This window comes from Neovison vison, chromosome 11 (assembly GCF_020171115.1).
Source record: "Neovison vison isolate M4711 chromosome 11, ASM_NN_V1, whole genome shotgun sequence".
NCBI classification, from domain to species: Eukaryota; Metazoa; Chordata; class Mammalia; order Carnivora; family Mustelidae; genus Neogale; species Neogale vison.
Genome location: NC_058101.1, coordinates 99,498,631 through 99,515,355, shown reverse-complemented (window position 1 = coordinate 99,515,355; position 16,725 = coordinate 99,498,631). Strand labels below are relative to the sequence as shown.

The window sequence follows — 16,725 nt, the reverse complement described above, 5'->3', positions numbered from 1 at the left end:
CCTAATTTTGCTAAAAGACATGACAGCTGATCCTCAGATATGGCTTGATGCCTATATTGAAAAACTACTTAAGAATAAAATATATTCCTGAACAGAGATCATGGCCTTTGTTAGAAACTGCTGGGATAATCTTACACTGCCCCGAAATGACCTGGGAAAGCCAGAGTATTAGTCCTGCCACTCAGTGGTGGATTGAAGCATTTTGCCCAAAAAAACTAGGTACTTGATTTTGTTAACTTTGTTTTTGGAGACTATAAATGCAAAAAATATATATATCTATATATAATGTTATAAATAATCTGCAGTATTTTCTAGCATCTGCTAAAAGACAATTATTCTTAACAAGAAGTGTATCTTCAAGATAATAGCAGCAATTACATCCATAGAAAAACGACTTAATAAGCATTTCCTTACAAATCTGGATATGAGAACCTTTTGAAATTTTCTTGACATGTGCTTGAGTCTCATTTTCCTTAGAACGTGTTACTGAGTTGAAACCATATTCAAAGGCTAGGTCGATTGATCCCCTGTAAAATACACTTGAAGGTTAAGTAACTACAGAGCTCGGCTAATCCCATGTAATCTGCTGTTACTAAATGGCTGTTTGTATTCCTGGCACACCAGTTTCTGAAGCTTAGGATTTGGTTTTTACTTTTTGTTCAAATAACCTCTAGAAGGAGCGATGCGTCTTTCCGCATGTTTGTGCATTGTACTTATTAGCTTTTCGGAGGGAGTGAGCTGTTCATGTCCTTCACAGTGCACCTGCGATTATCAAGGCAGAAATGACGGCACGGGATCAAGGTACGCTCCTCTCCTTGCTACTAAGTGTTCTAACGATTCCAAGGAAAAGGGCTCCAACCAGATAGCCTTACTTTGAATGCAAATTGTTGGCCAGGTATCAGAGGAGAGAAGGTTTAATTTACATAAGCTTTAACCTCATTGTTTACCGTTTACCACTCCGTTGTTTTCATTTTGAGCCGCTGAACTCTTAAAAGCCCCTCAAATGACGTGAGACTCTCAAACACATTCTGTGTTATAGAAGTATCCAATGCACTCGTATTCACAACATGGCCACTTCAGGAGGTCAGACTACTAGAATGAGTGCGGCCGCTCAGCTTGTTTATAGAAAGCAAGCCCAGGAGGGAGGGCGGATCAGGAGGTACTTGACTGCCCAGATGATTTGCTTCCCCGAGTTCCCGTTTCATTTTGAAGGTTATTCATGCCAACTAGATAGATTTTTAAAAGTAGGAGGGAAGCTCACAAGAGTGAAATTAGAGAGGTTCTTGATTAAGATTTTTCATTTTAAAGTTTTGGAGTTTACAAAGACATAACTTTGAAAGATGTGGATCAGTCCTGTCTGTTGCAGACACTGGGGGAGGGGCGTCACAGAAGTTAGTTGCCCTCTGGGTTGCTTTTAACATCTACCTGTGAACTGAGAATAATTACGTATTTTTAATATATGTGAGCCCTTTGAGATAGAAGTTAAATGAAAAACAGGACTTTTGTTAGCTAACCGTGGTAGAACTTGATTTTTTTTTTTAAGAGGATATTTATTTATTTATTTATTTATTAAAGACTTCAAGAGAGACAGTTGGGATGGGGCGGAGGGAGGGGGCAGGGTGGGGAGAGGGAGAAGCAGGCTCTCCCTTGAGCAGGGAGCCTGATGTGGGACTTGATCCCAGGACCCTGAGATCATGACCTGAGTCAATGATGCTTAAAGGACTTAGCCATCCAGGCACCCCTGGAGAGGATATCTGACAACAAAATAAGGTTATTTTGTGACTTGGTTGAAGTGAATAGTGAACCTCCTACAGAAAATAATTTGTTAAAACAATCACCCAATTTATACTTTACAACTTCAAACAAATAAATAACAATTAAAACCTATTTTTGAGTAGTTTGTCTTATTGTATGAACTTTACTTAACCGACTCATGATATCTTTTTGAGATGTTCTCTAGGTGGCTTCAGACAAAGAGAACAATATAACAAATTAAAGACCTACTTGGCAAAGATATGAGGCAGCTAATGACTCAGGGCAGGGTACTTTTGAGGAAGCAGTCACAGAAATGTTTTTTTCTTAGTGATGGCCCCATTATTGATGGATTTTGTAAAAACCATAGCAGATTATGCCTAATAATCTAGTTTGACTATTGTCATTTTATAGACAAAGAAACACAACCATACAGAGATTATAAGCCTTGTCTAAGTTGACAGCACTGAGTGGATGCAGGGACTATTTGATAAGGTCTTTGTTTCCTATGTAGACTTTTTTCCATTACACTGGAATGCTGACCTAATAAGTAGATATCAGATCATTCCCATATAAAGTAGCAATGGAACTTGTGATACAGAATAGAGATAAAGAATAATAGGTGTTCCTAGAGAATTCCAATGATTCCATAGGGCCATCTCCTAAAGTTACAGAAAGATGACCCTGTCAGTACACCCCAGCTTTATGCTATCTACCTCTCTTCACATTATACTCTGGCTTTTGAAATTCACTGATTTAATGTCATGTATTTTTATGGCATGGCTGTTTCATTGCTACTATGTACAAGTATAATGTATTTCTATGTATAATGTAATTTTACATTATACAATTTAGACTCTGCTTTGCAAAAAAATTTTAACATCCATTCTCAGCATTCCAGTGGGGGTGAGTATATAATGAAACATAAATAGGTCTTTTTTCAGGTTAAAATGAATTAAATTTTCTAATTCTTCATACTTTTCCACACACACACAGGGGACAGGCTTGTTTTTCTGTGCCTGTTTTACACATTGCCACTAAACAAGATCACAGTGTGACTTATTCAAGGTCACTTCAGTTAGTAACGGTAAGAGGAGTAAACTCAGCTTGATTTATTCCTTAGGCTAAAAGCAATGCGCCGGTCACATTATTAAAATAGAGCTCAACTTTAAGCATCTAGTGTGAACAACTTGCTCTTTCTCTTTCCTCCCTCCCTTCCTTCCTTCCTTTTTAAAATTAAGTTATCTTCTTAAAAAAGATCAATTTATAACTTCAACAGGGGTTTAAAAAAACAAACAAACAGACCATTTCCTAAAGAGGTTAAGAGGGTGTACTTTGGAGCACGTGGGTTTGAAATGTGGCTGTGTAACCCACTAACTATGTGATCTTGGGCAGTTACCATGTGTTGGTGGGCCTCGGTTATTTTCTCTGTAAAAATGAGATTGATGATAAAAATAGCAAACAACCATTAAGTGCTTATTATGTGCCATGAAGGTATAACATTTTATATCCTTTTCACTTAATTATAACAGGCTATATGGGAAAATGAAATGGAGGGATTGGTGAAGTGGCTTTTCATGGCCACAGAGGAAGAGGCAGAGCTTAGATCTGAACCAAGATCAGCCTGACCCCAGAGCTGGTGCCTTTACGTCTTTTCCCCAGTATCTACCTTCTAGGGCTGTTACTGGTTAAATAGGGCGGATGTGATATGTTGCCCAGGTCTAACACATAGAGAGCTCCATCCGTGTTAGGTTGAACCACGAGATTGCTGATATTTGCTCATTTCTAACCTGCAAAAGTGACCATTTCATATGGTTCAATCTAGAAGAAGATGATGGTAATGATGAGGACGATGATGAATTATGAATAGGTCAGTCAGGCTGAACAACTGTTTTGTGAAAACTAGGAGGAAATGAAAACCTGATGCATATTTCAAGTATTATTTTTTCCCATGGGTTTTGGAAAGCAGGTTTTCTTCCATTGCTCTTGTGACACTAGGTCGGTTCTATGTAATGACATGGATATGAACGAGGTCCCTATGAACTTCCCCGTGGACACTGTGAAGCTGCGGATAGAGAAGACTGTGGTCCGCAGTATCCCCGCAGAGGCCTTCTACTACCTGGTGGAGCTCCAGTACCTTTGGGTGACTTACAATTCCGTGGCCAGCCTTGAGGCCAGCAGCTTTTACAACCTCAAGCAGCTACATGAGTTGCGCTTGGATGGAAATTCTCTGGCTGCTTTCCCTTGGGCATCTCTGCTGGACATGCCCCATCTGAGGACCCTGGACTTGCACAACAACAGAATAACCAGTGTGCCAAATGAGGTGGTCAGGTACCTGAAGAACCTTGCCTACTTGGACTTATCGAGCAATAGGCTGACCACACTACCACCGGATTTCCTGGAGAGCTGGTCCCACTCACTTACATCATCACGGAGCCTGGAACTTACACCACGAAGAATTGTTCTTGGTAAGCTCAGAAGCCTCTGGGCTTCTCAGGTCCAGATAATTTGTTTTGCAAGGCTTCAGCTGCCCAGTCTTTACATATGTGTCAAATTTCTCTTTTTACTCTCTCCTTGCACATTTGATGGGTTGGTACTTTATCGGTTGATCTAGGTCAGACCTGGGCCTTACCCTGTGTAAGGTGTAATGGCTCTGTGCGCTGGAGTGAGGGCAGCAGTGTGTGTGTGTGTGTGTGTGTGTGTGTGTGTGTTGGAGGGAGAGGAGAGACCCTCATAAACCAAGAGACTAATGCTGCTATTAGCTTGGGGCTCAGTGATAAAATCTACTACCCTGCCCCAATTCTGAGAGCACATCCGTGCTCCATGCCCTGCCCCAGCCAACCTGCTCTGTTCTCTGTTCAGTCCTTCATCAGTCTCTTCAGGAGTGAAAGAGGGGCACTGGCATCTTTACAAGGTGGTGGTGGTTTTATTAGTTCAGGAGAATAGCTTCCAGATTCTCTTAATCTAAAAAGAAATGATGAAGACAATCTCCTAATGGATTAGTGTAGCTGTGATTTGTTTTGCAGACTTTGATCTTGACTTTGTTTAGGTTCTGTGGGTATTTGTCTTGGGTTCTTAAAGTGTAAGCTCCTTCCAGTAAGTCTTTCTCTTCCTTTTTTTTTTTTTTTTTTTTTTTTTTAAAGTACCTTCCCACAGTGCTTTGCACGGTGCTCTGCACATGGAGAATGCCCAGTAAATGTGGTTGCCAGATTGAAATCAGTGAACTGAGACCCTTCTCAGGGGTACCTGTGAGCAGTGAGGCCTCTCATATTTTTGTGTGAGACACAAGCCTAAGGCTCTGATCAGTCAATTTGATTTCCTACTAAATTCTTGTTCACCCAATAAGGCTGTGTTGTCAGTTCACTCGTGACGTCCATAGGGCCATGAAGAGGTTGTATTTCTCGGGATGAAAGAACTGAGTGTTCGGCGAATGAAATGACTTACAAGCCTTTTGGTGTGAGTAGCAACTTGATGCTGAATATATGCCAGGAATCCCTGCTGACCAATATCACATGCTCAAATATTTGCTGAAGTCAAGTATAAATAATTTGAAATTTTTTTGATAAAAAGGAAAATGCTGTGGCAGCATTTAAATGATTTTAGCATTGCTTTGGTTGAAATGCATTTTGAAATGCATTTTGGTGCTTATGAGACTAACAGTGTGAGTGATAACCAAACAGAAAGAGGAAAAATCATGTAATTATTTATTCTATACCTATTTTATGTTTGCCTACTGCTTATCTAGTGCTTCAAGCATTTTTATTAAAGAATAAAAGAAATATTATAGGGTTAGCTAGGGAAAAAAAAACATGAATTTAACAATAGCTATGGAGTCCTTATGTCTACCATGATAGGCACCATGTAAACCTATACTGTAGTGTTTATTTTAGCCACTGATTTAGTTCTTGTGACTAATAGCTAGAAACTATCTTAATTTAAATAATGAGATTCTGTTTCTCTACACATTTTTTCCTACACATTTTTCTAAGTTTCTTTAGATTTGCCAAAAGGAGCTATATAGTAGAAAATAAAATCAAATTATCGAACTATTATTAATAGCTCTCTAATGATTAGTCACTAATATTGCTAATATCACTATAAAGAACTGATTTTCAGGACATTAATATTTTTCCATTGTGAATTAAATCCGGATGAAAATTTAGGGATGAAATGAAAAGGGTTATGAAATTTCACTGTTCATGAAGATAAACATGGAGATAGAAATCTCTGTTATGGGGTTCAGATTCTTCAAAAGCAGATTCTTTAAAGGGGTAACATGAAAATCCTTTTGGTATAACATTAAATTTAAAAAACAGGATGTGTCATTGTACACGATCCTAACTATTTTAAAATGTGCAAAGAAAAAGACGGAAAAATACACTATCTGGTTAACTGTCCTCTTTGGTGATGGGACATCTTTTCAGTGTTCTGTATTTTCAAAATGTTCTGCATCAATCATGTGTTGCTTTTATAATAATAATGATAATCATGATAATAAATAACAAAAGATATTTTGAAACATGTCCAGTCATATGTGGCAGCTGATCTTAGCAAAGCCATGCCTGCTATGTAACGAAAGGGAAGAAAGTACTCTCCTCTAAAAGAAGACTAGCTCATGTGTGTGAATCACATACAGAAAACTCAGTTTTCTCATCTGGAAAATGGAGGTAGGAAGACTCACTCCCTCCTGCTCATAGGATTGTAATGAGAATATTATGAGATAGTTTATGGGGTAGTTCTTTAGAATATGAGGTGAACAGTCTCTAAGGTTATGATTTTAGATCAACAATGAGCCATAGCAGCTGTGACTGAGATGGGAGTGTCTTATAAAGAAAGATTCCTCTATTTTGGCTTTTTCTGTTATTTTACCTGTGTTTGAGTCTTCCAATTTCATCATTAAACTATGGTGATGAAAACCAGTGCTAGCTTTTCTAGAACTTGGTGTATAACTGTAGCAACTGTATCTTTCCAGGTACCCTGCAGAATTTACTTTTCTATTATTACAGTGGAATATATTCTGCTTTTATTTGTTAGTGTCCTGTGTTTATTATTGTGAGCAGATAGAAGTTATGTTTGTAACAATATTGGTAGCTGACATTAATGGAATGCTTACTCAGGGCCAAAGCTAGTTCTTACATTTTATAGATACAACTTATCCCAGTCTCATGTTAACCCTGTGGTAAGTACCATTCCACCCCCATTTTATAGAAGAAGAATGGAGACGCACAGTAAGCCATGTGTGCAGACTTACTCATCACACAGTGGTGGAGCTGGGGTGGTTACAGGTGGTTTGGCTGCGCAACTTGTCATGTTCCCCACTCCTGCATCATGCAGGGTATTGTATGGGATAATATCAGAGTTGTCTTCCTCACATATGCCTTACTGATATCTTTAAGTAGTGTATTTATTTTTAAAAAATTAGGAAGAGGCTTTTCCATTACTCCTCTTTTCTACATGAGTAAAAATTTCTACATGAGTTAAAAAAAATTAACAAAATTGTCCTCTGATGTATTATACAAACATAAACTAGTGTCCTGCAAGTAAACATTTAAATGAAGTGTAAAACTAGACTGGATTTTTTATTTGCAATGCAGGTAAATTTCCATGGCCTCTTCCTCAGGAAGATACAAATATTTACACAGGCAGACGCTGTAAGGCCCAACACTCTTTGTCCTGGAAAAAGCTTGCGGGAGGAGAGGGCATAAAATGCTTTGTTGGTTGCTTTATTGCTACTCGAATTTGCTCAGTTGCAAACATGAATTCTTTTCCTGTTCAGAATGAAGTTTACCTGAACGGCACTAACCACACGAGTATTTCCACAAAATTTTTCTAAAATGGTGTTCATTTCATTCAATGAACACTCCTCAATCCCGGTTGATAAGCTGGTTCTTTTTGAGGCACAGAGGAGATAAATCCACATAGATAAAGTGAACTCCTTGCCAGGTGCTCTTTTGAGGACTCCTTGGTAGGATCTGAGGACAAGGCTGTAAAGTGGGTCTGTAATTATTACCTGCTTTGTACAGCTGGTGAAGAGGCAGAGTCAAGCTTCAAGTTCAGTCCATCTCCAGAGATATCATTCTTTTGTTTTTTAAGCCTTTTCTAAATTGAGGAGTTGAGGTATAATTTGCATATCATGGATCTTAAGTGTACAGCTTAGTAAATGATGATAAATGATATATCCTGACGAAACCCACACCCTCATTAAGATACGGAATAATTTCATTACACTGGAAAATTCCCCTGTGCTGCTTCTCAACCAGGCACCTCCATTTCAAGCAAGCACTGTTTTTATTCATCACAATAGGTTAATTTTGTCTAGAATTTTATGTAAATGAAATCATACAAGATGGCCCTTGTGCCTGGCTTCTTTCATTTAGCATTATTGTTTTTGAGATTCATTAACGTCGTTGCATGAATGGGTGGTTCCTTCTGCGGAGTCATTTCAGTTTTACAAATATATGAATTGTTCATCCTTTCCCCTGTTTTTGGAAACATGGGCGGTTACCAGTCTTCAGCTATTATGAATTAAGCTGCTATCAACATTCTTACGCAAAGCTCTTTGTAGTACATATTTTCATTTCTTTTGGATAAATTCCTAGGCTTCAGATTGCTAGGTCATAGGATGGCCATATGTCTTTTTAAGAAACTGCCAATTTTCCGAAGATGTTGTACCGTTGTACACTCTCACTAGCATTGCACAACAGTCTACTTGCTCCATATTCTTACCAACATATGATGTTATCAGATTTTTTTCATTTTCACCATTCCTGGGGGTGATGGGTCAGGCAGTGATTTGACATTGTGATTCTAATTTGCATTTCCCTGATGACTAATGCTGTTGACCATGCTTTCATTGGGTTATCGCTCATTGCTATATTCCTTTATGCCAATACATAATTTTTTAAAGTTTTTTTTATTGTTGAATTCAAGCCTTTTGTCAGTTATTGATATTTTCTCCAAACCTGTGATTTATTTATTCATTTTCTTCATGGTGTCTTTGGTAAGAAGGTTTGAAATTTTAATGACATCTGATTTATTAGTTTTTTTCTTTTATAGTTAGTGCTTTGAGTGTCTCATTTAAGAAATATCTATCTACCTACAAGTCATAGAAATTCTATTTTCCTTACAGTTTTAACTTTCATATTCAATTTCTGGCTTTAATTGTTTTTTAAAGATTTTATTTATTTATTTGATGGACAGAGATCACAAGTAAGCAGAGAGGCAGGCGGGGTGGGGGAAGCAGGCTCCCCGCTCAGCAAAGAGTCCGATGCGGGGCTCGATTCCAGGACCCTGGGATCATGACCTGAGCTGAAGGCAGAGGCTTTAACCCACTGAGTCACCCAGGTACCCCACTGGCTTTAATATTCTTATCTTTTTTTTTTAATACTCTTATCTTTTATGCTTATGTCTGTGGTCTGTCTCAAAACAGTTTTTGAGTATAGTGTGAGGCAGGGGTTGAGGCTTTTTCTAAGCAGATGTCCAGTTGTCCCCCCACCATTTGTTGAGAAGACTTTACTTTCCCCCCCGAATTGTTAAATGCCACTGCCACTCCAAAGCTGACTAAGGTATGGTTTTTTGCTTTCAAGAGCTTATAGTCAGAAGAATTACTTTTGTACAGAAATTTATTGTGAACTTTTCACACACACAAAAAACCACATTTAATTCAACTACTGTGATGCATGGAAAACATTATCCTTTTAGAAAAGGAATAAGGCAAAATTGATTTACCCCTATCCAAGAATAGTTAGATGAACTAAGTTAATTAGTGCAAATTACTGTGATTGTGGTTGGTATGTTGCCTTGAAGGAATGCAGTACAAATAACAGTTTAACTTCAGGGAGTTCTTGTACCTTTGTCCCCAAAAGGGAAAAAAAACAAAAACAAAAACAAAACACTTGATGAATTGGTTCAGTCCTCAGGTCACTCTTAATATTCAGGTTTTAAAAGTTGTGCCTTTGACCTTGGTGTTTCAAAGGTAGAATAAATACTCTATTTTTAAGGATTTAAAAAATATTTTCCTGTTTTATATAACTTTAAGACATAGCCAGTTGGATTAATTTGTAAAAGAATTTTGTTTCAGGGGCACCTGGGTGGCTCAGTCAGTTAAGCAATCTGACTATTGATTTCAGCTCAGATCATGATCTCAGGGTTGTAAGATGGAGCCCCTGCACGGGGTTCCATGCTGGCGGGGAGTCTTCTTGAGACTCTCTCTGTCCTTCCCTCGGCCCCTCTCCCTGCCTGCGAGCACATGCACACTCTCTTTCTTTTTTTCTCAAATAAGTAAATCTTTAAAAAATTTTTTTTCTTTCACCATTATCATAGGTTTATGACAGTTTCATAGCAGGACTAGAACTGCAAATGTTACAGTTCTTGGATCTTTCCCTACGTAGACAGTTGTGCTCCAGACATCGCTGCTTTGACATGTGTTTATAGATAACAGCACTTATAGCTGCCACCCCTGGCTCTAGATGTTTTTAGGTGATGAAATGAGTTATGGTGGAAGGAATATTAGATTAGGAGGCTGAAAATCTGGGACTTAGGACTCTAAGCTACTTACAGAACCAAGGCAGTAATCTCTTTGTGCTTTAGTGTCCTCTGATGTGAAACTCAAAAGAATCATACTAACTTCATTCATGAGGTCAGTGTAGGACATATAGAGCTTGAGAATGAAAGCTCTAAGGATTCCAAGGTTCAAATCCTGACTATATCCAGTTGTATGAGCACAGGAAGATCCCTTAACCTGAGTGTTGGCTTTCTCCTCTTTAAAATGAGTGTGATGCTAATATTATCTACCTCATGCTGTTGTCAGGATTGAAGTAGACAAATGCTTTAGCATGCTTAGTACTGTTGGAAGATAATTTTCCATGGCCTCTCACATTTCTGCACGTATTGTGAGCAGAGACCATCACTGTCTGTCTTTTGTCCTGAACTATCATTTTAAGGATGTCTGTGTACAGAACTGCTTTGGAAGGTAAAGATATTTCTCTGTCCAGAGAAACGGTAGGCATGTTTACTGCCTGGTATAATGAAGACTATGTCTTCCTCCAGAGCTGTAAACTATCCTCCATCTCTGACCAGTAATCTTATGTCTTTTGCTAACTGGGAGGTGTTAGTCCCCCTAAAGTAGTATAAAGCTCAGACCTTTTACAATTCTTTTTTTTTTTTTTTTTAAAGATTTTATTTATTTATTTGACAGAGAGAAATCACAAGTAGATGGAGAGGCAGGCAGAGAGAGAGGAGGAAGCAGGCTCCCTGCTGAGCAGAGAGCCCGATGCGGGACTCGATCCCAGGACCCTGAGATCATGACCTGAGCCGAAGGCAGCGGCTTAACCCACTGAGCCACCCAGGCGCCCAGACCTTTTACAATTCTTGACAAAGTACAATATTTGCCACATAGGAAGCAATCAGTGACTATCAACCTGTTTTGTTATTATTTTATAAAGCAAAAATCTAGCATTACAAGTGTTTTGAGAGCATAAAGTTTTATCCACATATTAATTGCTACATGACAGAATGAAATTGATGTTTGCTGGCAAGCTGGATATTAGAGGTTGGTCATAGACACACAGGACTAAATGCAAGAAGTTCAAGGTGTTTCACCCATGGAAGAAATGAAATTTCTAAGATAGAAGATTAAAAAAAAACCTAGCAAGTTTTTACTAATACTGGCAGAAAAATATGAACCAATCATCAAGTGCTAATATAATAAAAATAGACATATATAGAAATTTATATTAAAACAAAAATAGACCTAAATAGGATTTATAAATGGACAGTTAAATCTTCCAACATGGTTAGCATTTTTTAAAATTGCAGTTCTGTCTTTTTTCCTTATGAATCAATGTATAATCTACTCTATTTGTAAAAACCCACAACCACAAACATTATTGAGATAAATCTCTTGCAACCTTGGGCTTTATGTGAAACTGTTGTAGGACATTATCACCCTTAATAGCCTTAGAGAGACTTTTGTCTGCCAAGGGCTCTGAAGCACTGTCTTAGATCTTTCTGGGATCTTAGCAAATAATTTTATAGTTTCACCCTCCCTGGATTTGATTTTTGCTCGGAAGCCCTTTTCTTAGTTTGAGAACTTTGGAGAGGCTGGGATTAAGAAGCAGGGTTTTTTGTTTGAATTTTATTTTTAATTTTTTTATTATGTTCAGTTTTATTATTGAACCCTGCAAGTTTTGTCTCCTTTCTCCTTAACAGTTCTTCCTTTAACTGTCCTTTCCATTTTACCATGAGCAGCAAGAAGACATCAGGTAGCACTTGCAGCACTTGGTATGGAAATATCCTTAGCGAGAATGTTCGTTTCACTGAGTGCAGTTTATACTTTCCATGTTAACCACGCGTGACAATGTTTCTCAACTTTCTGCCGCGCCATCAAAGGGTCTGCTTTCCTCTAGTTTCTAGTAGTTACATCTTCCTCACTTTCCTTGAAAGCTCTCACTGATGGTCCCCTTGAGGGCCAACACACTTCTGCTAACAGTTTGAAAGCTGAGGGAGGCAGTCCTCCAACCGGAGGCTGTCAGCTAACTGTATTTCTGCTGCTGATTCTCTCTTGTAGGGGGATTTGAGCAGTGCACCTTCTTGGCCACCATACATGACATTCATGCCAAGCTCTGTTCTAGCCTCTGCCGGTCTCCAGTCTTATCTCCTGACATTGCCTTCATCTCACTCTGTACTTCTGCTACACAGAACTTGTACTACCTTCAAAGGTCTTCAAATCATGCAAAACCATGACACAGTGCAGGCTGAATTAGGAGCCTCTCTACACCCTCCAATACTGACAATAATATACTTTCCTAGCACTCTAGAAATATCTCTAGCAGTGTTTTATAGTATTCTGTGGTACTTGAATTAAAATCTTGGCTCGGATGCTGATTAAGCTATCTGCACCTGCTCAAATAATTTGATTTCTCTGTATCTCAGCTTCTTCATTTTTAAGATGGGGATAGTAATCCTCTTTCTCATAGGATTTTTAGGATTAAATGAAATAATACAGACAAGCACTTAGAACAGAGCCTTGCCCAGAGTACATGCACAATAAATGTTGACTATGGTCATTAACGACCTGACCTGACAGGCAGTATTCATTCAGGTAGCCAAATTGCAGAGCAAAATTGACAGGGAGGCGACTCCATTCCATCTCTCAAAGCACCTCTATTTTTAGGGAGATAATTCAGATACTTGCTTGCCTGAGAGGTTGTGATGTAAACAGAAGTCAACAGAATAATCTTTGTCCATCTTTTCCTCCCTTCTGGTTTAGGTCTGCAGGACAACCCTTGGTTCTGTGACTGCCACATTTCCAAAATGATCGAGCTGTCAAAAGTTGCTGACCCTGCTGTAGTGCTGCTTGATCCTCTAATGATTTGTAGTGAGCCTGAGCGCCTGACAGGGATTTTGTTTCAGCGGGCTGAGCTGGAGCAGTGTCTGAAGCCGTCCGTTATGACCTCGGCCACCCAGATCACATCTGCCCTGGGCAGTAATGTTCTGCTGCGGTGTGATGCTACTGGGTACCCTACCCCACAGCTCACATGGACCAGGTCTGACAGCTCCCCAGTTAATCACACAGGTATTTTCTTTATTCCTTTTTAAAAAGAGTTTATTTATTTGAGAGAGAGAGAGAGAGCATGGGCACAGGGAGAGGGAGAGGGAGAAGCAGGCTCCCCGTGAGCAGGGAGCCTGATAAAGGGCTCGATCCCAGGACCCTGGGATCATGACCTGAGAAAGGCAGACGCTTAACCAACTGAGCCACCCAGGCATCCCCATAATTGGCTAGTAAATTCTAATAAAATATGCCAAGATTGTTGGATGAAAAAAATTTGAAAGGTTTATTTGTTAATATTTTCCTCAGTTTATCTAATTACATAGATGACATTAGACAATCTGATTTTTTTTTTTGATAGAAAACATGATCCAGTGGATAGATGATTGCAAATAAGGCCCCTTGTCTTGCTGCGTCATCTTGGATATGACTCACTTAAAAATGTATAACTATTACAGTTTTCTTAGAAAAGATTTTCATGCAAGTTTATCATTTTTGTTTAAATAATAAATTACATACAAACCTTATCATGAAGCAAAAAGTGTAATTTTTAGAAATACTGGTTATGTAGACTTTTTAGATCCTACTATAACCAACTCAATGCTTCAGCTTTAGTTTCAGTAGTGATATTCTGGTGAATTAAAGTGATATATTTAAAAAACTAGTGATATATTTAAAATTAAATGTAAATTTTATTTGTTTCTGAGAAACAAACTGAGGGTTTTGGAGGGGAGGGAGGTGGGGGGTTGGGTGAGCCTGGTGGTGGGTATTAAGGAGGACACACATTGCATGGAGCACTGGGTGTGGTGCATAAACAATGAAACTTGAACACTGAAAAAATAAAATTAAATTTAAAAAATTAATTGTAAATCAAAGTAAAATAAAGGTAAATGTAAATCAAAGTAAAAATAATGAAACCTGATGGAAGAAGAAATAGGTAAGGCCTAATATTCTTACAAATAGATAGTAAATGGCCCACAGCTTAAAGTAGTAAGTTAAATTTTGGGATACTAGGATACTGTTTAGTATATTATTCTTCTTCGGAAAGTTTCAGAAATCAAGACAGAATGGTAATATGTTAGATTTCAGTGTTTAGGAAAGTAAAATTCCAATGCAAAAACTATATATTATTATTTTTTAAGATTATTTATTTATTTATTTGACACAGAGAGAGAGAGAGATCATAAGTAGGCGGAGAGGCAGGCAGAGAAAGGGGGGGAAGCAGGCTCCCTGCTGAGCAAAAAGCCTGAAGCCGGGCTCTATCCCAGGACCTTGAGATCATGACCTGAGCTGAAGGCAGAGGCTTAACCCACTGAGCCATCCAGGCACCCCTAAAACTATATATTATTCTACAAATAAAAGAATCCATGGCTTATTAACTTATCTAGATTAAATATAAAATGAAAGACTGAGAATACTAATTATGACTTCTCTATGCCAGTAAATGATCTGTTATGCTATCTGGCTATGTAGATAGATAGCATTTTTATGACAATGAAAAAATATTTGGGGAAATATTTAAGTAAGATCTTATAATAACCATTTTATAGGACCATGGTGAGTTAAAATTGGAGAGCATCTTTGAGACCACTTTGTCTTATCCCCTTATTTTAAAAATACAGAAACAGAGGCCTAAAGATCCTAATTGACTTGTCTGAAATTACATATACATCTGTGGACAAACATTTACTAAAGCTAAGTCTCCCAATTCACAGCCCTGTGTCTTTTTAAAATACCATTCCTCATATAGACCTCATGGTACTTGGCATGCCCTAGACCTGAACTATACCTGCCATCAGAGACTGGTGATTGTGTGCTATTTCCCTCTTGGTTTATGTGAAAAGGATGCATGTAGAACCAGATCGGTTAGCATGTTGTTTGAGTTTCTCCTTTTTTTCCCCTTACAGAATATATGTATTTTTTCTTACAGTAATTCAGGAATCTCCAGGGGAAGGAGTCAGATGGTCCATAATAAGCTTGACAGGCATTTCTTATAAGGATGCTGGGGATTACAAATGTAAGGCCAAAAATTTGGCTGGAACGTCAGAAGCTGTGGTTACTGTGACAGTGGTTGGTGTTGTCACGACTACTCTATCATCAGATATCTCTGAAAGAACTAGAGATCACCCTGAGGAAGAAGTCCAGCCAGGATCTAGAGCTACGTCCCTACCTGGTTCACGGTCATCTGCCTGGCCTTCTTCCTTCCCTTCCTTCCCTGCTTCTTCCATTTTTCTTTCTACTTCTACTTCATCTCCTCCCTCCGCTGCTTTCTTCTCCTCATCTGCTTTCCCCTCCTCCATCATGTCTTCAGTCACAACTCCAAGCAACAGAATTTCAACAAGCCCTACCATCGCCAGCCAGCAGTCACTCCAGCTCCGCCCAGATGGGAAAAGAAATTTAAAGGTGGAAGTAGGTAGAAGTAAGCTTCCCTCAGCTAGTGCAAGTAAAAAAGAAGAGTTGGCATCAGTGAATCAAATGACACCAATGGGAAAGAATGCCACAGTAGAAAATCTCAGGGTAGTCCGTGAGACTGAAGAGAGTGTGACTTTGATGTGGAACACCGTCAATACCACACACCAGTCTGAGATGACCGTATTGTACTCCAAGTACGGTGAGAAAGAGCTGCTGCTGCTGAATGCAGACTCCAGCAAGAATCAAGTAACCATAGATGGCTTGGAGCCTGGTAGGGAATACACAGCATGTGTCTGTCCAAAAGGAGAATCTCCCCAGAAAGACCAATGTATTACGTTTTCTACTGACAGAGTGAAAGAAGAAGGTGATTCTCAAGTGTCTTTCCTTGTCGTGGTGAGCAGTATTGCCTGTGTTGTTGTTTTGCCATTGATTTTTTTCCTGTTGTACAAAGTCTGTAAACTGCAATGTGGGTCAGAATCTTTCTGGGAAGATGATCTGGCAAAAGAAACTTACATCCAATTTGAGACCCTGTTCCCCAGGTCTCAAAGTGTAGGGGAACTTTGGACTCGGAGGCACAGAGATGATTCAGAAAAATTGCTGCTTTGTTCTAGGTCAAGCGTCGAATCTCAGGTGACTTTTAAAAGTGAAGGTTCAAGGCCAGAGTATTATTGCTAAGGTTTTACAACTTAGGGACATTGTAAATGCCACAAAATTTCTTCCATGCAATTAAGGATCTGAGGATGTAGATGACTTTTGTTCAGACTTTCATATCCTTTATGAAAATCACAAATGGAGTGTTTTTAATCGTGCTTAAAAAAATACTATGTGAGGGGCACCTGGTTGGCTCAGTCAATAGAGCCTGCAACTCTTGGAGTTGTAAGTTCAGGCCCCATGTTGGGTGTAGAGATTACTTAAAAACTACCATGCGACTTCTGAACTGAAAAAATAAATAGTTTTGGTTTTTGTTGTGTGGAAGACTTCCATAGAAATAATTTTTAGGGTAGTTCTTAATA

The 16,725-nt window shown here is 38.7% G+C and overlaps 2 protein-coding genes across 2 annotated transcripts in view; both read left to right on the top strand.

Annotated features, from left to right (window-relative positions):
- Positions 1 to 16,725, top strand: part of RRH (retinal pigment epithelium-derived rhodopsin homolog) — a 62,206-nt gene that overhangs the window by 15,402 nt on the left and 30,079 nt on the right. The window lies entirely within an intron of this gene.
- Positions 683 to 16,531, top strand: LRIT3 (leucine rich repeat, Ig-like and transmembrane domains 3). The gene is made up of 4 exons (XM_044224261.1): positions 683 to 801; positions 3,751 to 4,220; positions 13,022 to 13,327; positions 15,231 to 16,531. Exons 1-4 carry the CDS (start codon positions 683 to 685, stop codon positions 16,385 to 16,387), a joined length of 2,052 nt encoding a protein of 683 aa, XP_044080196.1. The 3' UTR covers positions 16,388 to 16,531.

Bases quoted from the DNA above. Each gene is read 5' to 3' on its own strand.
- LRIT3 (XM_044224261.1), top strand. From the start codon at position 683: ATGCGTCTTTCCGCATGTTTGTGCATTGTACTTATTAGCTTTTCGGAG. The intron at 802-3,750 runs GTACGCTCCTCT...TTGTGACACTAG, and splicing joins AATGACGGCACGGGATCAAG to GTCGGTTCTATGTAATGACA. The intron at 13,328-15,230 runs GTATTTTCTTTA...TTTTTCTTACAG, and splicing joins CTCCCCAGTTAATCACACAG to TAATTCAGGAATCTCCAGGG.